We start from the raw sequence: 23,318 nt of genomic DNA, 5'->3' as shown, positions 1-23,318 counted from the left end.
AAATCTTTCCAGAAAAATCCAAGTCCAGCTAGTGCATGAATTGGAGAAAAAGTTCAGCGAAAAGCATATAGTCTTTACTGCTCAGAGAGTTCTGTCTAAGCCAACTAGAGAGGTCACACCAAAAAAAAAAAAAAAAAAAAAGAAGCATCATCCCAGGAACTGACAACTGCACACGATTCTTGAGAAACCAGTCTTTCCAAGTGAAATTGTATACAAGAAGAGATCTGCAGAAAAACTTGGCAGCTGCTCATAAAAGTTCATCTGCACAAGGTACAGCAGAACATGAAAGATTATCAGAATGGTTTCTCTCTTGACCTCAACTAGCAGTGATCCATGGATCTGGGTTAGAAGCTCTGACAGATTCAACCAGGCCCAGGTCTTTGACAATAGTGAGATAAACAGCGCCAGGTCAAGGTCACGCTGGCAGACTAGGGTTTGGGTTCCTGAACAACAATGCATGTGATGAAGCAGGACAGGTTCCACATGTATGAAGGACACCCACTCTGGAAGGTGACACTCCCTGTGAGGGTCTTCTGGCTTCCAGGTGTGGACACCTTGGCAGTCACAATGCAGCTGAAGGACTCAACCTCAAGTTTGAGGTTGGAGATATCTTGCTGATCCATAATCACATTAAACTAACTGGCCTCTGTGGCCAGATCCCTCTCAAAGGGCTTAATGACCAAAGATTTGGAGTTCATTTTCCTGCCATGTCTGATGCTTACAACTAGAATACGAGGCAGAAGGCTCTCAGTACCTAGAAACAAATAGGGGAGCTACGTGAAAGTACCTACATGTTGGTGACAGGCCCCAATTTTGAGACTGTGGCAGAATGTCATCTGCTGCAGAAGCATGGTGAGTGGATGCTGCTGGCATGAGCACAGTACCAGAAGTTACAGTTGCACAGCACTGTGGACTTTGGTTTCTCTCTCATCATTAATAAGGTTATCGTAGATTATGAAAACCTGGAGAAGGCCAATCACAAGGAATATTAGAGGCTGGGAAACAAGCTGCACAGAAACTGTTTGTCTCCATTTTTGTGGTCAGTATTCTACCCCCTGGCCATACCAGTTGACCAACACTGGTCTGGCTCCTAATGGGATCCAAGTAGTTACTACATACTTCGGCCCTGAGCTGGGGTCATATGCCCTGCTCTTATGTAGTAACAGAAAGGAAAGGAGCAGATCCTTATCTTTCACCTTGCCCACTTTCTCCTACCAGACTCTTCTAGTACCAGATCCTCTTGCTTAGTTGTCTTCCCAAAGTAGTTTACTTTCACTTCTGTTCTGTAAGAGCTGGAACCCATATTCTATCACACATATGGATGGATATGCTTGTGGTATGATGTAGTTTTTTAAATTTCACGACTTTATTTAATACTATCATGTTTTAAGAATAAGGAGAGATGAAATTCTTTTAAAAATAGTGTGTAGTTGGGAATGTAATGTACAGCAATGCTACTATTCTAATTTTGTTGTTATTCTTTTTTTAGAAAAATTGATTCTACTCACTCGAGGTACCTACAGCAGTCAAATTTCATAAAGCAAAAAGAAGAATGGTGATTGGCAGAGGTTGAGGATAAAGAATACAGTGTTTAATGGGGTCTAGAGTTGGAGATAAGAAAGTTCTGCTGATAGATGGGTTGCACACAGTATGAACATAGTTAATGCCACAGAATGGAACACTTAAAATAGTAAATTTTATTTTGTATGTTTTATAATTTAAAAATGTTAACTTCTTGCTGTCTGAGGTGGCCTCCAGGAGCCTGTGACTTCTGCACAATGTCCTGCCCTCAATAAGACTTCATGCCCCCACAGTAAGCTAATTCTTCCTCCTTTGGTTCCTGCAATTGAACCCAGTGGTGCTAATCCCGGAGCCACATCTCAGCCCTTTGGGAGAGTCTGGTGAAATTGTCTAGGCTCGCCTACTATTGCTGCAGTCCTCTAGGGATTACAGCCTTGAGCATGCCCACCCTGGCCTCAGCTAATTGTTCACATGAAGACTAGCATATTGAGAAGGCCAGAGGTTGAGAATCCTGGTCTCATGCACCCTACTAGGAACCCCCGCCTAAAGAGGACATGCAGGGGTTAAATGGGAATGTGGTTTCCCCTAGATGTGACCCTTAAGTCTAGCCTATTTTCAATATGCAGAATTTCTAGTGGCCAGTAGTTTTGTAGTTTTGAATTTCCTGTTCCAATTGGGGAAATGTCCAATCCTAACCCTCAGCTACTGAGGGAATTCAGAGATTTACAGACTTTTCAGTGTTGCCTGGGTTCCCTGTGCCTTTGATTCCCCCCTTCCAAAGGGCCCCCAAGGGAGACGGGAGTCTGGGGAGCTGCCAGAGGCTTAGCCATTGCTGAGACCTGCTTGGGAAGTTGGCTCCCTGCATTGGACCTGGGCCAAGTAGTTGGCATGGCAGGCAGGAGCTACAACCCAGCTGAACATTGTCTTTAATAAAGTGTTTTCTTTGGAAAAAAAAAAAAGTTAACTTCTATTAAATTTGTAATCATGTAAAATATCTATAGATTTAATCTATATAAAAAAAACTTTTAAGGGCCATGATATTTTTAAAAAAATATATATTGTTTTAGTTGTAGATGGACACAATACCATTATTTTATTTATGTGGTGCTGAGGATCGAACCCAGTAGCTCACACGTGCCAGTAAAGTGCTTTACCACTGAGTCATAGCCTCAGCCCCAAGGGCCACGATTTTTTGAGTTGTACAAAGGAGTCCTGAGACCAAGTGTGTGAACCACTGCCCTAGAATATGGTCCATTATGGAAGTCAGCAACTTGTAATTCTGTCAGTCTAACCCTCATCACCAAATGCAAGTTTATCAACCACACCTTGTAAGTGGATATCTCACCTTTCTGTACATTCTCATATCTTGAGGACAAAACACAGGCTGCAGTACTTGTTTTTGTTGGTGGCTGTAGATATACCCAGTCAGTGATGTGGAGTACCATACCTCAATACATAGCAACCAACACTTTCAGTGGATACTCATGTGCCCTCCACCTAGATCCTATCATTAACCTTCTACATTTACATACAACGCAATGCACAACCTAGATGTACAGTGGGATGCTGAGAGATGCATGTACTTGTGTAACCAAAACCTGTAACAAAGAACCATAAACATCCGAGAAGGTTTTCCCCAGTCCCTTCCTAGTCAACCACGTGCCTCTTCCCCAGAGGCCACTAGTCTTCTCTTGAATCATATAAAATTCGTTTATTCTAAAATTTCATATACATGGAATCACACACTAAGTAATTTTTCATGCAGTTTCTTTCACTTTCCATGTTTTTGAAATTCACTCATATTGTAACGTTTCAGTAGTTCATTTCTTTATCACTAAGTAGTATTCCATTTACTAACATGCCAGTATCTATCCATTTTCCTATTATTGGAATGTTTCAGCTTTCTGCTCTTAGAATACAGCTGCTATGGAGATTATATATATATAAGTACTGGGGATCGAATCAAGGAGTGCCTAACCACTGAGACACATCCCCAGCCCCCCTTTTTAATATTTTATTAGAGACAAGGTCTTGCTGAGTTGCTAAGTGCCTCACTAAGTTGCTGAGACTGGATTTGAACTGGTGACATGCCTGCCTCAGGGATTACAGGTGTACATTATAGGTGCCATTGCACCTGGCTGGATATTCTTGAACAGCCTTTTTCTAGACTTATGTGTTCATCTATCTTATGTAAACATCTAGGGGAGGGAACCCACCTCTTTTATTATAGTAAAGCTTAAACATACAGAAAGAGAGAATAATACAAAGAATTTCTACTTCATCCCTACCTCTCATTATTCTGAAGTGATAGATAAAACAACAGTGCCAACTCAAAGATATTTTCTGTTGTCACTTTGCTAAATGTAAAAACTGATCTTAATGATAAATATCATAAAAGAACATCATACATAATCAAGATTTTCCCAACTAGTAAACACTATGAACTAACAAATCCCATGCTATGGTATCATTTTATAAGTGGAACTACATGAGGTGAAAGTTAGTTGTGATAACTAGCCCTTTGTGAGAAACAAGGTAGTCCTCATTACATCGGATGCTAAATAAACATGGAGGTAACAGTTTGATGCTTCCAGTAAGTAGATTTTTGTTATCCTTACTACCTACCTGTGCTTGAGAAGGGGTAAAGAGAAATGACCATTCTCAACCACTGCTGCTGACAGTGTAAACTCACAATCTTTTCAGAGGGCTTTCTAGGGAAATGCAAATCTTTTAATATGGAAATTTCACTGAGAATTTTACAAGTAAATCCTAATATAAAGCATGCAAAAAGGATGTTGTTCCCAGTGTTGCTTATAATGGAGAAAGTTGTTTAAAACGTAAATTTCAATAGAGTATTAGTAATTCAGTAAAATTATAGAATATGCAAATAAACAGACCACAGGGTTAAAAGTGTAGACCACATATGCCACACTATTAGTGGGTGTTATGAAAGGGGCCGAATATTTGCAGTTCATTAATTTTCCTAACAGATTTCAGGTGGTCTTTTCTTTCTGTGCCAAGTTTTTTTCTTTTTTTGGTACGGGGGACTGAACCCCAGGGGCACTTAACCACTAAGCGACATCCCAGTCCTATTTTGTATTTTATTTAGAGACAGGGTCTCACTGAGTTGCTTTGGGCCTTGCTAAGTTGCTGAGGCTGGTTTTGAACTTGTGATCCTCCTACCTCTCAACCTCACAAGCTGCTGGGCCAAGTTTTTAAAAGAACAAATTTCAGGGCTTTCAGAGGTACTCATCAAGTGGCACTTGGAAAATATAGGACTCACTAAGTATATTTCAGCAAGGTGAACTATAGCTACCCGCACAGAGTATTGACAAGGGAGAAAGTAACAAGTCTAGATAAATATAGTTCAGGTAAGATGCCAAAACATTAATAGAACCCCAAGGGACAGGCACACATTCAGTACAACTTATTAGAGTTCATTTTAACACAATTGCTTCTCAATTTTGGTATTTATTGGCATTGGGGGGAGATAACTCTTGGGGCAGCGTGTCTGTGTGTGTGTGGTGGTGGGGGTCCTTGTGCCTTTTATGATGCTTAGCAGCATTCAGGCTTCTACCCACAAAAAGACAGTAGCACACATGTTCAGCATTCCTCTCACTTCCTAGTCTTGACAACCAAAAAATGTCTACAGATGTGGCCAAAAGTTTCCTAGGGGAAGGAGAGTGGGCAAAATATCATGGTTGAGAAATACTGATCTAAGCTTACACTTACCATATTCCATTCGACTTTACTTTCTGTTCTAGTTTTGGTGCCAGGACCTCCAGCATGCTAGGCAAGTTCTCTACCACTGAGTTATTTCCCAAGAACTTTTTATTTTATTTTGAGACAGGTCTCACAAAGTTGCCCTGCCCAGGCTGTTCTTGATCATATAGCCCTTCTGCCTCACTATCCCAAGTAGCTGGGGTTTCACCATACCCAGCTCGTTTTACTTTTTATTAAAAAACAAACAAAACCCACACACAACTCTCAGCTTCAATAAGCTTACAATCTAAGGGTAACACACCCAAAAGTCTTTTAAAAGCTTTTAAATCTTATTGCAATATCCTTATAAATAAATAAGGAAGTCCTCAGTATTATAGAGACTGAGCATTTAGTCCAAAGAATTTCCTCCTAAGTTATAAACCTTAATGTTTTCTATTTATTGAAAAACATAAATTACACTCCCCAAGACTCATACTGTAGTATGAGTCTTAAGTCAGCTACCATGTACCTTAAAGGGCTGCTTTGTTTTATTTCATTTCATCTGGGATCAACTTAGATTCAAATACTTAACTCTACTACTTACTACTTACTAGCTTGACCAAGGTACTAACTTCCTTATGCCTCTCAGTTCTCTCAATTTAAAAATAGTAACACTTATCAATCTAATTCTGGAAGCAGAATAAGTATGTAAAGTACATAAAAAATGTGCAGTAGGTAGTAAATGCCCAATATACATTAATTATTATCTATTATTCTAACTACAACCCTATAAAGATAGGCATCACTATCACCAATTTAAGATGAAAAGAAAGGCTGAGAGATGAAGAAACTTGCCAGTACTCACCAAACTGTAAGGTGGGATGTAGAAATAATTAAAAAAACTGATTCCAGACCTCACACTTTTCCCATTATGCCAACAAAGTCACATTAAAATTTAACTACACCACATCAATCCCACTCCAAAATAATGACCAGCATAGGAGTCACATTTTCATTAAAAGAGATTAATTTAATTTTGAACACAACTAAATTTAAACAAATTACTAAAATAAGGTTACAGAGCTGTTACACAACCACACAGACTTTTAAGAAATTCTCTATATGCTATTTTAAGTGATTCTAATTAAAAAAAAAAAAGAGAGAGAGAAAATTCAATTTTTGAAACTGCATTATACTTAAGCAGACTACTGAAATTAGTCTATAGGAGAGGATAATACAGTGATGTTTAAGACAAAAACTATATCTTGTATATACACTAAAAGTCTGGTTCTTATTCTCAGGTCACGAACTTTGTAAATGTTAGATTTTGTTCCACAGGGGCTTTTTGGAACCTTTGATTTCTCTGATCTGCCCTTACTTCACATCCAAGTTCTTAATAATTCCCAACATTAAGATCACTAATGACTTCTACATTACTACTTTCTGAAATCATTTCATTAGTCACTAGTTTTTCAATATTTCATTTATCCTTGACATGTTCTTCAACTTGGACTTTACTACAGGTAGAAAGTCAGAGTACAGGTAGAATGACCAGGTCTATTTAACTTTACCTAGCCCCCAAATATAAAGATTGGAAAAGATCTAGATATTCTATCCCAATCCTGGTGAACAAATGACAGTAACAGAGATAACCTGATAATTTCTCTCAGATCTCCACTAAGAACCTGGTTTTGGCCACTCTGACCCTCTTAATTTCCTCTGCTCTTTATAGTACTCATTTGTTTTTAATATTTTTTTTCTGATTTCACAGTTCATTAATAACCTTCTCAATATAGTGATTATTAAATAGGCTGAGGGTTGTACACATTGTGCATTTTGAATAAATGATCAAAAGAATTTCCACCTCCAACTTACTCTATGAAAGGGAAAGAAGAGGCTCAGAATCTCTGCTATTCTGGATCAAAAATGTAGCTGGTCCCTTCATGTTACTCTTTATCTAATCTTCTACAACCATATGTCAGTCTCACCTACTTCCTTCACACCAAATTCTCCTTCCTATTCACCAAAGGAATAAAGAAAATCCCATTTCAGCATGCACGTTCAGAAACTTTAGGCTTCACTCTTCTTTCCTCATTATTTCAACAGACTCTGTCAAATTCTTAAAAAAAGCATTAAGGCTGGAGATGTAGCTCAGTGGTACAGCACTTGCCTAGCATGAGCAAGGCCAAGTTTGGTCCCCAGCACTGCAAACAAATAAATACAGAAATTGCTATCAATCTTAAGACTCTTGTTCATTTGTCTATCACTTCCTTGTCTGTGAGATCCAATTATAGGCCATGAATTCTTGATGCTGCCACATGTACACCATTCAGGAAATCTTTTAACATCTCCCCTCTGCCAGTTAAATGAGGAAAACCTCACTTTAACCTTTTCTGCCTAGAATATTTACAGCCCCTCCCAAACCTCTTCCCTCAATGCTTACCCCAAAGCCACTACCTCTGTGAAGCGTTTTCTGAGGTTTCTGTTTTCTTTACACTACACAGCATTTTGTTTAGAACCATTTTATGGGAATTATCTTATATAATTCACGTTCATGCATTTTTCATATGCAAAAACCTATGGTTCTCTGCTTTGTTCCTCCCTACACTGCCTGGTGCAATGCCTTTCACACAGTGAGCTCTCACTTATAGTTGTCAACCTGAAGATGTGCTTTTCTGTGATTTTTTTTTTTTTTTTTTAAAGAGAGAGTGAGAGAGGGGGACAGAGAGAGAGAGAATTTTAACATTTATTTATTTTTTCTTAGTTCTCGGCGGACACAACATCTTTGTTGGTATGTGGTGCTGCTGAGGATCGAACCCAGGCCGCACGCATGCTAGGCAAGCGTGCTACCGCTTGAGCCATATCCCAGGCCCTTCTGTGATTTTTTTAATAGGTTGGCCATCAAGCCAAAATAAGTTTCATAAGCCATTTTACTAAGAATATGTTTAATTTATGCATCAGTGTCTCAGATTAATCAAGTTAACCTCTTCTATTTCCTCTTGGTATTTAAAAAAAAACTGTCCTAATTTCAGGGGTTCTCTTATTAAAATGATTTTCATGAAAGGTCTATTCTAATATACCTGGTCCCTCAAACCACATAATGAAGCAAAACTCTCTACCACTGACCTAGGCCATCATAAAACCCAAAATTTATAAGAGCCACAAAATAAAAGGAATACCCCTTTGGCTCAGAGTAAACTTGCTAGCAAACAGGGAAACTATAATTCTGAATCACACAGGGTAACTAACAAACCTCAAACTAATAATAGAAAAGCAACTGAACCACGCTTTTGAGAATGTTCAAAAGCAATACATACCTAGAAATCACTGTCAGTATAAGAGATTCTTGAGATTTCTCTTGACAAAAGATAATGCTGTCAATAACTAATGTCATTGAGGTCTCATCATCTTCAAGATCACAAATTTCTTGAATAAAAGCAATTTGGATAGAAGAGCTTTTAAAAGTGCCTCCTCAGCAGGGCGCCATCACCCCACCTGTAATCCCAGCAGCTTGGGAGGCTGAGGCAGGATGATCGCAAGTTCAAAGCCAGCCTCAGCAATGGTGAAGTTGCTAAGCAACTCAGCAAGACCCAGCCTCTAAAATAAAAAATAGGGCTGGGGATGTGGCTCAGTGGTTGAGTGCCCAAGTTCAATGAGGAAAGTCCCTCCCCTATGCCAAGCCAGGACTGAAGCTAAATCTTGCCTTCACATAGCAAATAATATAAAGCTTTCTCCACTTTATTACACTCTCTGCATTGCCTTTTTGCCCCTTTGCCAGCTATTTCCATCAGCCATGATTAGGTTTGGGTCACCTATATTTGTCTTAGAAAAACAGGTAGGTTAAAGAAGTTTTTTACAAGGTGAAGAAAAGCACCAGTCTGATTTGTTGAAGGAGAGAAGGTTGGAAAAAAAATTTTTTTTCTATTCCCCTTTAAAAAACACCAATCTAGCATGCTTGTCTTTCAAAGCCCACCTAAAATACAATTGGAATAAACATTAAAAAATCAATAGGCATCTTGTAAAAGTGGCATTTAAATACCAGTTTTGTATAAGGTATTTCATACTGTATTTATAGAAGTAACTGATGATTAAAACATTTAACTTATATTACAGAATGGAGTGCTGGCAAATTTTTAAAACTTAAATGACTGATCAAAAGATCTGTGCAATGACAAAGCTAAAAATATATAATAAGGGTGAATCACAGCAGCCACCTACTCCACCCAACAGTCACCCTGGCTAAGACTGGTCAGTTCAAAACCTGGAAAGCTTTCCTTGCCTACTCCACACCAGAAATGAATTCATTTCAATACATTAGAGAAATGTCATTAAATACTGAAAGTGGCCAGGACACTTTGCTCTTTATACCTGGCTGTGCTCTTTCCACATTTACGCTCCCTCCACTTCCATTCTTAATAGGAGAGAAGCTTCAACAGATATTCTTACTGGAAAAATGAACTATCTGCTTAGATTTCCTTTCCATCGTTAGGTTTGAGAGGAAAACCTACTGGAGTCTTTATCAAAAAGATCCTGGGGCCTTCGTTCAACCATCTGAAGGCTGCTGACGATCAAATACTTCTAAAGGACTCACAGATCCCAGGAGCAGTCTTCCCCGAAAGGTCAAAGCCGACTCTCAGTCTGTGCAGAACTACTCGACGGTTCAAAGTTTTGGCAACCGGGCACCGGGGAAAAGACTTACCTGGAAAGGGCTTCGTGAGTCCAAGCACGAAATAACCTACCGAGGTGGCCAGGGCAAGCCCGCGACAAGGCGAACTCGGGCACCCGGTGCCCACGAAACCCTTAGCCAAGAGCCTCACACAAAAGGCGTCCCGGCTCCCGCCGCCTCTTCTGGGCGCCGGGCTGCGCGACTCACCAGGACCGTGGTGCAGATGGACCTCAGCTCCGACTCCACTTTCTCCCGATAGTCCTTAATCAGCTGCAACTTCTTGTCGGAGGTGTCGGTCTTCTGCTCGATGCTCGAGATGACCCTCCAGGCGGACCTGCGGCCCCCGACCACGTTCTTGTAGGCCACCGAGAGCAGGTTGCGCTCCTCGTTGGACAGCTCAGCGCCCTGCTCGGTCACGGCCTTCATGCAGGTGGCCATGTCGTCGTAGCGCTCGGCCTGCTCGGCCAGCTTGGCCTTCTGGATCAGCTCGGTCTTCTCCATGGCGCGGGGGCCGAGGCCGGGGGCGAGGCGAGCGAGGGCGAGCGCCGACCCTGATCCGGAGTCCTCCTCCTCGAGAGCTGCGAGGGGCGGGGCGGCGCCGGCGGGGACAAAAAGGAGGGAGGGGAGCGCGTCAGACAATGCGGCCCGCCGCCGCCGCCCGCTTTGTCTCCCGCACACGCGGCCCGCTTGAATTTCCCTCGCCCCCGCCCGCCCGCCCGTGCCGGGCGTCCGGGAGCTCGTGGGGCGCGCGGGAGGAGGCGGAGGCCGGCGCGCGGACCCGGCGCGAACCGCGGCCGCCACCCCCGCCCGGCCGGCCCAAAATGGAAGCGGCCGTTGGCCCCGCACCTTCCCGCCGGGAGCGGACCCCGAGGCGAGCGGCGGCCGCCGGCCGCTCCCGAGTGCTGCGCCCCTGCCCAGTCCTCAGGCCCTGAACGGCCAGAGGATGCCCGCGGCCACCCCTAACGCTCACCTTCTCGTCTCCGCGGCCGCGACGCGAGTCCCACCACTTTGATCTGCTTTTGGCTTTAGCAGAGGACCCTCCCGTCTCAGCCTAGCCCGGAGCCGAGGCACAGGCTACCGTCCAATGGCGTGCCGCGACTCCCCGGGAGTCCCACCTCCCGCCCCGTCCTTGACCAATGAGGACCGAGCGCGCGGAAGGGGGCGCCAGGGGCGGGGCGGGAGGGGAAGCGGAGGCTAGGAGGGTGGGTCGGCCTGGGCAAGTTGGGTTGGCCGGCAGGCTGCGGCTTCGGCCACGGGGTTTCCTCCAATTAGATCCAGGGTAAAAGGACGTCACTGTTGCCATGGCGATGCTGTTACCAACTCCCCTCATTCTCCCCGCCATCCCGGCACTTCTGGGTGCGGCAAGAGACCCAGAGGCGCACACGACCTCCGCGGCGGCCGCCGGGCCTCCTGATGTGGCGGCCACTGCAGATAGTGCGCTGCAGCTGGACGGCTTCTGCAGCTGCGGCTCCGGTTGGCCTCGGAGGGTGACCTAATCGGCCGTTTTGTTGCACAAGCGCCTTTCTGTCCTCCACCTTCGCATACGTGACAATGGTTTGGAGCTCAATAGGCTAAAAGCAGCCTTTAATGACGTTGCTGTTAGAGCTGCAAATTAGAAATAATCCCAACTCCATTAAAGAGCAATTAATCCCTGGAGAAAGTGGCTTAAGTATGGCTTTTACATAAAGTTTCCAGACAGACACCAGAAACCAGAAATTCCCTTGTAGAAGATTCAGGCCGGTTTTCTATGGCTGACAATGCCAGGTATCATGATTTTCTTTAAAATGTGAAATGACATTAAGCACATTTTTGGGGAAAAAAAACCCACAACTATCCATCATAAAAAGTAATTTTTACATTTCTTTCCTACCTTTCCAGATTGTGCATCTGTCCATCTATTTATAATACATACGTGTGTGTTTTCACGTATCTGTGAACAGTGGGCACATTTTTTGTTTTTTCCCTGATATTTTTTTGAGAGGACACTTGTAAAACTAATATTCTCTCCCTGGGCATTGACTTGTGATTTTCTTTCTGAAATGAGATTGCTCACCCCAGATGACTTGTATTTAGGGCCATCGCTAGTGTTTTCCTTTCCTTTTAAGCTATTCTCTCTTCTTCTGGCACTTCTCCAGTCCCCCAACTTCCGAGTAAAGTGGCTGTCCTGCTGATTGTATGATGAAATTTGCCATTTGGGTTCATGCTGCTATGATTTCCTATTCCAGAATATCCAAGGGAGGATGGGTCATAGAAAGGCAAGGAATGCCACTGACACGAAAGAATTTGAATTCCAAGTGGAGAGAAACAGACCTGGAGACTCTCTAGAATGGAAGATCTGAGAGTACAGACAGATGGAAGGGAGAGGTGCAGACTTTCCAGAAATTCAGACTCCCTCCCAGCTACCCTTCCCTGTCCACTTGTAAAGGTTGCTTTGTGCTTTGATGGACAGGAGAAGCCTGGTTGGAAACGGCCAGCTCTTAAGGCAGAAATGCCTTCCTATGTTCCAGCATTCTAATGGAGGCCTGCTGTTATTTCTGGAATCCCTGGTGCTGGGCTGCAGACACTTGAGCATTTATGGCCCTGTGGGCTGGGGTGGAGCTGGACACAGAGAAATCCCAATGGAAAGAATTTGTGTGTGGAAGGTCAGATAAAATGCTTTCTTGTATGACCAGTGAATTTTAAGATTCCTGAAATAAAAGACAGCCCCAGACAAGGGGAGACTAGTGGAGGGGAATGGGGGAGCTCCTTGAGGGAGTTTTCAGGGGTTGAACCTCAGTGGCCAGTAGTGAGGGGTACCCAGAAGGGGCACACACACTAAATTTCTTTTCAGAAAGTCTGGGCTCTGCTGACATCTCCCCAGGTGAACTTGGTCAAGATTTTTGCTTCTCTATATACCCATCAATAAAATTTTTGCTTTCACCCAATCAAATAATCATTGAACACCAACTTATATAAATTATGATCATCTGGAATTATGGGTGAAATGGCTTGAAACAATGACATACTGTGAAATTGCATTTCTCAGGGCCCAAAGGGACCTTCAGCATTTCGAAAGCCTTCTGTGCCTGAAAGAATTCAGGTTAGAGAAAAATAAGGCTCTGGACATAGAAAAACTAACATTTATTGAGTAATCAATTACATGTGTCATGCACTATTTTAAGTCCGTCTCAAGGATTAACTCAATCTATTTAATGCCAATACAAAGTAGGTACTAATAAGATCACCATCTACATTTCACAGACAAGGAAACTGAGGCACAGGATGATCAAGAATCATATACAAAATCACATACAAGAATCATATACATGGCTAATGAGCAGCCGAACCTGGGTAATTGGCACCCTTGTGATATGAATGCCAAATCCCACCCTTAAACTGCTGTTGTGGGTGTCTGATGCTATCTCTTTCTAAAAAGAATCAGACTAGTCTCTGTCCTCTGAGATTTGCATCCTAATAAATATGAAGCATGTTAAGCATCACACCTAATGAGCTGGAAGAACTTAGGAACAGAGAACTAACAAAGAAAGTATTAAGAAGTTACTGCCTTATTTATTTGAAGTGTTTGTTATTTTTTCTAAATTATCTGGTAAGAAGAAACTGCTGGATAAGGGGGATTTTGTTAAACTTCGGACCAGAGGATCCTAAATCCAGGCCTTCTATTTATTATGAATTGATTTTTGACACTCAATTGTCTCTGATCCTCAGTTTCCTAACCTATAACCTGTGAAAAGAATCACTAGCTCAAAGGGTTGTTGTGGAGGGTAAATAGGCTATCATAGGAGAATGCCAAGTGATAGCATGTGTCCAGGAACAGTGGGTTTTTGCCTCTTTTCTGTCTGCTTGGGGCTGAAGAGATGCCCATCCTGCTGCCAGGAGCCTTGGAGCCTTACAAAATGGTAGTGAAAGCTCATCTTTTGAATCATTGTTGTAATTAGTGCAGTTAATGGCCCGCAGAATGACTACATTCAGTGTACATTTAGAAATGGATGGGTCCTCCTGGTTGAATTTACTCTCATAAATTGTTTCAGTGGTTTATTTGCTCAGCATCATCTGAGAGAAATTTCTTCCTCTTCTGCTATGTGGCAGCTGTTCACTGACAAACAAACATTCTATGGGGCTTTTCACCCAAGTTTCCCACATAATTACTAGCAGTGCTTCTGTCAGTGGGCAGGCAGAGCTGCCTCCCTCCCCTCCTCCCCCGGAGTGCTAAAGGAGATCCCACAGGGTCAGAGACAGGTGGGGAAATCTAGAGAGCCTGATCATATTCCCAGTTTTGTTCAGTGTGATGGTTAAGTTCGTGTGTCATCTTGGTTGCAACATGGTACCTGACATTTGGTCAAACATTATTCTGGATGTTTCCATGAAGGTATATTTGAATGAAATTAACATTGAAATCAGTGGATTTTGAGTAAGCAAATCGATCTCTGTAAAGCTGGGGGGGGGCCTCATCCAATTAATCAAAGGCCTAAATAGCACAAAAAGACCAGCCTCCTTTGAGTAAGAAGGGAAGCTCTTGCAGACTGCTTCAATCTTCATTCTCAGCCTAGATTCTCCCTGGTTCTACAGCAGATGACTTTGTCTCCAACCAGAATATCTCCTCTCCTGGCTCTCCATCCTGTTGGCCCAGATTTTAGATTTGGATTCGGAATTGCCAACCTCCATAACTGCCTATAAGCCAGTATATATATATATATATGTGTGTGTGTGTGTGTGTCTGTGTGTGTGTGTTTTTTCAAGTTATGGACCTATACACACACACACACACACATACACACGTTCTATTGATTTCATTTCTCTGGAAAACCCTAATATCACTTACAAATGATATGGAGAACTTTTCATAATTTTAAATGAATAGACACTATCAGCTTCTCTCCTCCCTGTCCAGACCCTGTGCTTTTTGAGGTGAAGTGTTTTCTTTTTTGATTTCTTCTTGCTGATGCCCTCTCAAAGGCTCAGAACTACCCCACAGTATGACTGCTTCAACCAAAGCTCAAAGAGGTTAAATGACCTACCTGATTAGTAAACTTTAGAGTGAAGATTCAGAAAGAGGTCTGATTTCAATGTCTATTACAACAAGCAGGACTCTGAGCTGCAAGGGAGGACAGGCGCTCCAGTGTTTGCTGGCCTGGGAGCAATGTTTAGTTTTTTGAGGCTAATGGGTGGCTAAGTATATATCTACTGGTGAGTCAGCGGCTGACTTTATTTTCATATGGAAACTGTTTTCATGCTCCACGTATCTGCAGCTAGAGAGGGGCCTCCATGTCCCTTGCCTATTCCCTTTGATTGTTTACATATTTCTCTCCCATCTTCACCCACCTTCCCCCATCGGACTGTGTTTTTTCAGCAGGCAAAATTACATCTCATCTCCATGTCCCTCGTAAATTCTTGGCTTTCAGCAAAGGATTGTTCTGAGAGTGAGTCCAGACCATCAAGGGGTGGCATATCCAGTTACAGAGAAGGAAGACATTGAACGCTTACTATATGCACAACCACATCCAAAGTCACCAGGATGCTGTTGTGGTGAAGCAGCAGATACAGTAAACACAAGGTTGTTCCTGCTTTGAGGTGCATACTGAGGACCTTAAAGCTGGCACAGAAGATCCCAAAGGAAGCATCTGAAAGAGTCACAAAGTTCCTGCAGTGATGCTCACGTGTGTGTACTTGAGCACTCTTCAACCCCAACTCAGAGTTCATTTCCCATTAATCCATTCAACAAAATACACAAGGGTCTACCTTGTACTAGATGCTGTCCTAGGAGCTGGAATTCCATAATGATTAAGACTGTCTGTGCCTACGAGGAGCTTGGCAGAGAGCACAGAGTGATGCACCTAACCTAGAGGTCAGGGAAGGGCAAGTAAGGGTCCACCCTTTGCAATTCTATATACTCAATTGCCTGGGGTGCAGCCCATAGCAGTCCAGAAGTGGCTACTGGGAAGAATTACAGGAGTGCTCTGAAATCCACTCCATTTCTTGGCAGATGATTCCAAGCAGAGGAAGAGCTGGGGCCTTGGGGCCAGCCCAGGCCTGTTCCATGTACTGACCTAGGATCCAGACACTTCCATGGCCTGTGTAAAGCAATCAGTGGTCAGGGTGTGGCAACAAACCTATAAAGAGCTGATGAAAAAACCCAGGAGCACAGGGCCAATTAATATAGGGACACATGGCCTGTATGTCTCAGTCAGGACCTAGGTACATATGTTTTCTTTTTAATTTGTTAAATTTTAATATAGTTCAAATCAGTTTCAGGTTATTTTGGCTCCTCCACTGTCAAACCTGAGAGGAATTGCTAAGTTTCCCTGCCTGACCCTTGTCTGTGATGACCAAGGCTTAAAGGTATCTGCTACATCAAACCTGAAACATCCCATTATCTTTATTTTTCTTGATCTTGACAAATCCAGCATCCTTTTGCCTGACTATGAGCAGAAAGTCCTTGATTTCCTCAATTTTTCAATGCATGGTGGGGAGGTGCATAAGGAGAAGGCAAGAGTAGACACAGCAAATGGCAAAGAAGATGTATTTTTAATGTCCTGAGTGTGGAGATTTTTTTTTTTAAGTTTGGCATATAACACAATAAACCTTCAACCATCTTCCAAATTATGACTCATCTCCAGACAATTCAGGATAGTCAAATGGATGAATGAATACAAAACAGCTAGAGAACAATGCACACAGGAGTTGATTGTGTGCTTCTCACAATAAGTGCTAAGGGAGTTGAGAGAAGGGAGACTTGAGTGTGGGCTGGGGCCACCGCAGAGACTTCAGGCGTCAGATGGCTTCAGAGTGAAGGGGACCTCTATAGGAAGACAGGAGTGCAGCCGAGGTGGAGGAAGTCTGCGTGTCCATCCTTCTCGCTGCCCCAACAGCACCTGCGGAAAGGGAGGAAGCTCCAGCGCTCCTCCTTGTGCTGGAGTGGGGTTTGGCCCTGTCCAAAGACTGTGACTCTGGATGAAATGTGGAAATGCAGACCACCCAGGGAATGAGGCACCGAGGGCTAGAGGAGGAGCCTCTTCTACGACTTTGCCTCCTCCACCTTCAGCCACCAAAAGCTCGTGCATTTTAGCACATGCAGATGCTGGCTGCTCTGCCCACCAGCTCCTTCTGCAGGGAGCCCCTGTTAAAACCCCCATGTTTCTTTGGTGCTCAAGCCCTCTGTGTCGTTCAGCTGCGACCCTGCGTGTCGGCAGACTTGGGAGCCAGATGGCTGGGGTGCCCCCATCGCTCTTTAGATATGTGATCTTGGGCAGGCTAGTTGACTGCTCTATGCCTCAGGTTTGCCATTTGTGTGCTGGGATGGTCACAGTAGAGGGACCTCCCCCAGGGTGTTCTGAAGGTGTGAGGAGGAGAGGTTGGTCAACACTCTCACCTCAGTCAGCTCCTCCCCTCCTCCTGTGCTTCAGCCTCTGTGGGATTTGTTTCTGCCGCGCCTTCTTTCCCCACATCTTCACCTGGCCACCTGCTCACCTCTAGTCCTAGTAGAAATGAGACTCCTCAGGGTTTCTGTGAGCTCTTGTCTCTTCCAGCTGCCTGAGCCCCCTGGCCTATGTCCCCTAAGCATGTGGTCATTTGGTATCACTTCTCCTGGTTTACTTGCCCACTGGCAGAAGGCACCATAGGTAAGTGATCTGTCTACATGATTTGTCTACATGTAGCCCCTGTGCTTCGCACTGTGCTTGGTGGGTACACTGGATGCCAGGAAAGGGGTGACTGAATGGAAGGGTTAATAAAGCCTGGATGGAGTGGTGGGTCAGCTGAGAGCGCCAAAGGACAGGGTGAGCTGAGCTGCTGCTCAGGATGCCTCCAGGCGCTGGCTGGGGTCCAGCCCACAGCTGGAGGCACCCGTGACTCTAGCTGGGAGGGGCCGGAAGATGCAGGCAGCCCCTGACCTCCCTCCTTCCCCTTAGTCACATTCAGCTCAATAAACAAACTCCCAACTGCCCTATGAGGTCTGGCAATAAGAGAGCTTAGTGAAGAGCCTTGTGCAGAGGAAAGAATCCTTTTGATTGTGAATAGTTACCCCTGATTTATTTGGGTACTTTTTGAATTTCCTTTAACCAGAGTAAGCTCAGGTTAGATATTTGGGGGCCCTGAATATGCAAACAAAATACAGCTTGTTCTGTCCAAAGCTGCCCCTGAAAGAAAGGAGATGTCCCCACCCTGCTCAGCCATTGATATGCCACGAGCTGCTCTCCCTGCCTGGGGACAGTGATTGCTATAATCAATGTTAATGAGCAAATGATCACCAGCCACTCTCCCTGCTCCTGGTTCTGAAACAGATATGCCATCGCCAGACAGATGAAACCAGTGTCACTTTGAAGGATCATACAGAGGGTGAATTGCTGGAATGTGTTCAAACAGAATCCAGCAGCAGCAGCTACTACAGCTGTCACACAAACTTCCTAAAATAAAGGGAAAAGGCAGCAACTTGTCCCTTCTTGAGCCATGAGACAAAATGAGAGAGATTAAGGGAGAAAAAAAAATACAGAAAGTCAGTGAAATGAAAACTCAGCTCACCAGGCTAAGGCAGGCAGTCTTGGCTCCCTACAGCTGGAAGTTGTAGCTGCCACACAGGCAGCCCTGCAAGGGCTGGGGATTGGAGAGTGGTGTGGAAGCTCGGCCTGGGACTCTCGGGACTCTCGGAGGTCTGGCCAACCGAGATGAGGTCATCGCTCCATGGTCTTTAGAGCCTCCTTTCAAAAAGCACATTGAGGTTGGATTTTTTAAAACACTGCTGAGTACCTATGAGGTGCTCACAAATGCATCCTTAGGTAGACCAGGGACCTAGTTTGGTCTACATTAGTTACTATATCAGAATCTTGAGAGCTGTGGGAGTAGCTCCATAGTAGAGTTCTTGCCTAGCACTTGCAAAGTCCTGAGTTCTATCAAAACAAAACTTCATTTGTAAGTTACAAAAACTTACTCTACTTAACTTAAATGTAAGTCTGTTACTTCTTACTGATGGTGAGGAAGGCTGATGAACCACATCCATAGTATGAGAGAGAATGAACAGATCTTATGACGGTATTTAGCTGGATCTATGACCAAAGCCACCCTTAGACCTTGCCCAGAGAGATCCCTGTTGCTTCTGCCCCTGACAGCTGACAATAGACCACACTTCCCTGAGTCCATGAGTACTAGGCACTGTACTCTCGACTCCAGACCCTGCCATTAGTTCCATCCTCATTGAGATCCATGACACTAGCCTTGTCACGACCCTGAGAAGGAATTCTCTACAATCCCTGCTTCTTGAGGTCATTCACTCTAGATTCAGAATCCTGGTGTGCTATCTGGCCATCGGCCATACCTAGTTCCTAGCTAGGCTGTGAAAGGAAGTATATAGAATGTACATCTTCCTAAGAGGAAGTGGGCTCTCTCTCCCATGAAGATAGGGAAAGTGGGGATTTCTCCAACAAAAGATGGGGCTTCAGAGGTAGAACCCCCAGAAAATAGCACATGTCCCCTGCAATTTTATAATTGAGTTTTCTGGTCTGCATGGCAACAGAAAACAAAAATCATGGAGGGGAGACAAAAGTAGGAGCCTGGGAAAAATGGTAGCCTGGATCTCATTTCTCTTTCTGGAAAAAATGGGGAGAGCTTTGTCATCATTAATTCCCCATCTTTAGGCATTTTGCCAGCTTAGACTTGGCCTCCTTCGAGATTCTAGAAGATCTCCCTATTGAAGATGCTCCTCTACCTGTGGATTGTGCTACATTTAAAAATGAATTGCATCCCTTAGGTTGGTCTTGTCAAGCTCCTCTGGGATGAAGACAAAATCTTATTCATTAAACAGTTACTGGCATCTGCTAGGCCTTGAGGAGAACAAGGGGACAAAGACATGGCCCATATCTTAGAGAAGGTCTCACCCAGTACCAGGTGCGTGAAGGTGTGAGGGTTTTTGCAGGAATGATATGGTTTAACTGGGTTTTAATATTAAGATGTTCTTAGCCATTGATAGGAGAGGAAGATGCATCCAGAAAGAAGCAACAGCAAACACAAAGATAAGGGAGTGTCAGGAATCTCCTGTGATGGGCTACTGAGAGGTCAGAATATGGTGGGAGGCAGGGAAGTGGGAGACAGGTGCTAATGAAGATTGGCATAACATTCCGAGGAACTTTGACTTACTCCCTGAGGATGGACACTGTGTTCTGAAAATATCAGGAATCATTGAATTCTATTGATAGATTGATTGATTGCCATGTTGGGGATGGAACTCGGGCCTCATGCACGCTAGGGGAGCTCTTTACCACTGAGCTACCTTCCTAACCCCTCTTTTTATTTTTTATTGTAGTCAATTTATATAACATAAAATGTACCATTTTGGCCACATTTATGTGCACAGTGCAGTGGTATTAAGTGCATGTTCATTGTGCCCCTTCACCCCCAACCACCTCCAGAACTTTTTTTTTTTTTTAAGAGAGAGTGAGAGAGGAGAGAGAGTCAGAGAGAGAGAGAATTTTTAATATTTATTTTTTAGTTCTTGGCGGACACAACATCTTTGTTGGTATGTGGTGCTGAGGATCGAACCCGGGCCGCACGCATTCCAGGCGAGCGCGCTACCGCTTGAGCCACATCCCCAGCCCTCCAGAACTTTTTCATTGTCCTAAACTGGCTTTTATTTCTCTCTTAAACACTAGCTCCCCCTTCCTCCATCCCCCCAGTCTGTGGTGACCACCACCCTCTGTCTCTGAGAGCAACTCCATGTCATCTTTTTAGAAGGATCCTCTGGCTACATTGGGAAGGCTAGGTTGGAGGTCCTGGAGAGCAAGGAGGCTGAGTGGGGGCGCGGTGACAGCGGCAGATGGGAAGGGAAAGGGTGAGAGGTATTTCAGAGACATGGATCAAATCTAGGAGTCCAGGGGCATCCATAATTACTCCAAGACACCTTTGTTTAATTTCTGCTCTATTGACCCCCACACCCTTTCTTGTATGAAGAAGAGAGAAGATAAGCTTGATTTTTAATAATCCTCTAAATCTGCTCACAAATATTTCAAAATTACAAGCTATTTAGATGGTGAAGTACATCCTCACATAATTACTGTAAGTTGCCAAAAGGACTTTGAAGTGGATTTGATCATCACATACTTTGATCAATTTTATAAAAGACAAGTAATTTACAAGAGTAGTTTATGGTCATTGCAGCAGCAACTCAGAACAGTTTCTGTGCTATGTAAAAATATTCAGCCAGGCACGGGGGCACATGCCTGCAATCCCAGTGACCATGGAAGCTGAGGCCTGAGCACTGCAAGTTTGAGGCAAGCCTCAACAATTTAGCAAGGACCTAAGCATCTTACCAAGACCCTGTCTCAAAATAAAAAGTAAAAAGAGCTGAGGATTTGGCTCAGTGGTTAAGCATCACGGGGTTAAGTACAAAAAAAAAAAAAAAAAAAAAAAAAAAGTCCAAATCTTTCATTTAAAAGAAAGCTGACCACACACAGGATCTGGAGTAGATCTCAGAAGAACTGGATTTCAGTACAGCTCTGCTATTTATCAGCTGTGGGACCCTGGGCCAGTCGCAACCTCTCTGCATCTGTTTCTTCTTTGTAGAGTGGTTGTTATGAGCATTAAATGAGATGATTCGTGTAAAGCACTGAGAAGAGTTAACCTGTAAGTACTAAGTTCATGCTGACTAGCGTTGTTCTTTGTTGTGGTGACAGTGATGGTCATTGTTACAGTCCTTCCTCCGTAGGGGGCACTGGTTACAGGACCCCTCAAGGATGCCCAAATCGTTAGGTACTCAAGTTCCTTACATAAAATGGTGAAGTATTTGCTTGGAACCTGTGCATACCCTTGTCTATTCCCATACACTTTAAATCATACCTAAAAAATATTAAATGTTATGTACATGGCTGCTTTGCTATTGTTTGAGGAATAATTATCAGAGAAAAAAGTCTGTACATGTTGGGTATCGACACAAGTTGTCTTTGATCTTTTCCCCTGGTGTTGGCTGAATGTGTGATGGAGCCCGTGGATAGAGCGCAGACTCCACAAGGGGCTGGTTCAGCCCTGGCACCGTGTGCTCTGCAGTTGTTCTTGGGAGGAAGATGGGGTTGTCCACTTCTGATGGTTCTGAAGCAGGTTCCCCCATTCCCGAAGACTCTGCCTCAGTTTTTCTGCAATGCCATATTTCTGCCAGCCTCATCTCTTCCCTTCTCACTTGCTCTGCTCCCAAACCACCCTGCCTTGGCAGCTGTGCTGTTCCTTTTCCCACCCCCATTATTCCAGAATCTCTCGCCAGGCCTGGGGCAGAGATGGAAGAGACGGGATCAAGTCCTCTTTTTCTCCTCTTGAGGACCACAGACCCCCTTTCTCTGCAGTTTCCCTCTATTTACCAAGCAAGTGTAAAAACGATCACCCCCCACCCAGAAGTCCCAAACCTCTATTCCATCCTGAAGCTCAGAAAGATTTTATTAATTAATTAATTTTTGCAGTTCTGGGAATTGAACCCAGGACTTCTTGTACTTTAGGCAGGTGCTCTACTAGTGAGCTGCATCTGCAGCCGTAGCTCATCCATCCTTCATCAACGTCAGTCATCTGGCCTTTCTTCAAGTTGTGTTTTATGGGACTCCTGTATGTATGTATGCAATTAAATATGATTTTTCCTCTTGTTAATCTGTCTTATGTCAATTCAATTTGTAGTTCAGCCAAGGAAACTAGAAGGGCAGAGGGAAGCCATTCCCCCTGCCCCTACAGATTTTTTTCAAGTCATTTGCTCTGTAGGCAAAATTCACAGGGCTGGGCACATACCCAATTGACTGATGGACTAGAGTCAAATATTTGTTGATGGAAAACCTTTAAGGTACTTTTAAAAAATTATTCACTGACATTAAGCGTCATCTTTGGCTCACTTTGGCTGTGAGGCTTAAAGTTCTAGATGATCTCATATAGATCACTTTTCAGGTCCTTACATCTTTCAGTGTTGTTGAAAGGCAAGTAATCATTCACCAGGTGCCATGGGGGACCCCAGCTTGAGGATAGGGACTATGTGTGTGTCTTTGCCCCAGTAAAGTGTTGGTGAGCGCATAGTAGGTACTCAATAAATTCTGCTTTCTGGAATCTTTTGTAGCAAAATTGATTTGCTCTAGACCATTAACCTCAGAAACTCCAACTTGGTCACTGCCACATCTGATTTCTTGATTTGAGCGTGTGGGACACTCACTGCCAGGGCTGCCTGTGGATAAGCCACGTGTTTACTGTTGTCTTCCTCCTTTCCAGCGTGGCCAATTGCTACTGGAGAGGACCACGTGCAACAGGCACAAAAGGGACAGACACCTGACTAAAGCCTCTTCACTTTGTGACCACGGTTCCTGTTCACGTGGTGGTAGTGGGATTTGTGGTGATAGCAAGTATTTTTCCACATTTCTGAGTGCAAAGTCTTGGCCTCTGATAGCGTTTGTGGAAAAGTTCAGGCAGGACAACCCTTACACACCCC

At 43.9% G+C, this 23,318-nt stretch overlaps 1 protein-coding gene, 1 long non-coding RNA gene and 1 pseudogene across 2 annotated transcripts in view; 1 reads left to right on the top strand and 2 right to left on the bottom strand.

Annotated features, from left to right (window-relative positions):
- Ywhaq (tyrosine 3-monooxygenase/tryptophan 5-monooxygenase activation protein theta) overlaps window positions 1-11,020 on the bottom strand; it is a 32,150-nt gene extending 21,130 nt beyond the window's left edge. Inside the window, exons 1-2 of the mRNA XM_078029703.1 lie at window positions 10,860-11,020; window positions 10,097-10,467 (exon numbers count right to left, since the gene is read on the bottom strand). Coding sequence (XP_077885829.1) covers window positions 10,097-10,390 — 294 coding nt within the window. The 5' untranslated portion in view covers window positions 10,391-10,467; window positions 10,860-11,020. The remainder of the gene's footprint in view (window positions 1-10,096; window positions 10,468-10,859) is intronic.
- LOC144369469 (purine nucleoside phosphorylase pseudogene) lies at window positions 234-1,391 on the top strand (annotated as a pseudogene).
- Window positions 11,021-16,392: 5,372 nt separating the features above from the next.
- Window positions 16,393-18,528, bottom strand: LOC144369626 (uncharacterized). The gene is made up of 3 exons (XR_013429417.1): window positions 18,404-18,528; window positions 17,256-17,361; window positions 16,393-16,758 (listed from the first exon to the last, which is right to left on the bottom strand). It is a non-coding gene; the product is annotated as an uncharacterized LOC144369626 (long non-coding RNA).
- Window positions 18,529-23,318: the final 4,790 nt, after the last annotated feature.

This window comes from Ictidomys tridecemlineatus, chromosome 12, assembly GCF_052094955.1.
Source record: "Ictidomys tridecemlineatus isolate mIctTri1 chromosome 12, mIctTri1.hap1, whole genome shotgun sequence".
Lineage (NCBI taxonomy): Eukaryota > Metazoa > Chordata > Mammalia > Rodentia > Sciuridae > Ictidomys > Ictidomys tridecemlineatus.
This window is presented reverse-complemented; position numbering and strand designations above follow the sequence as displayed.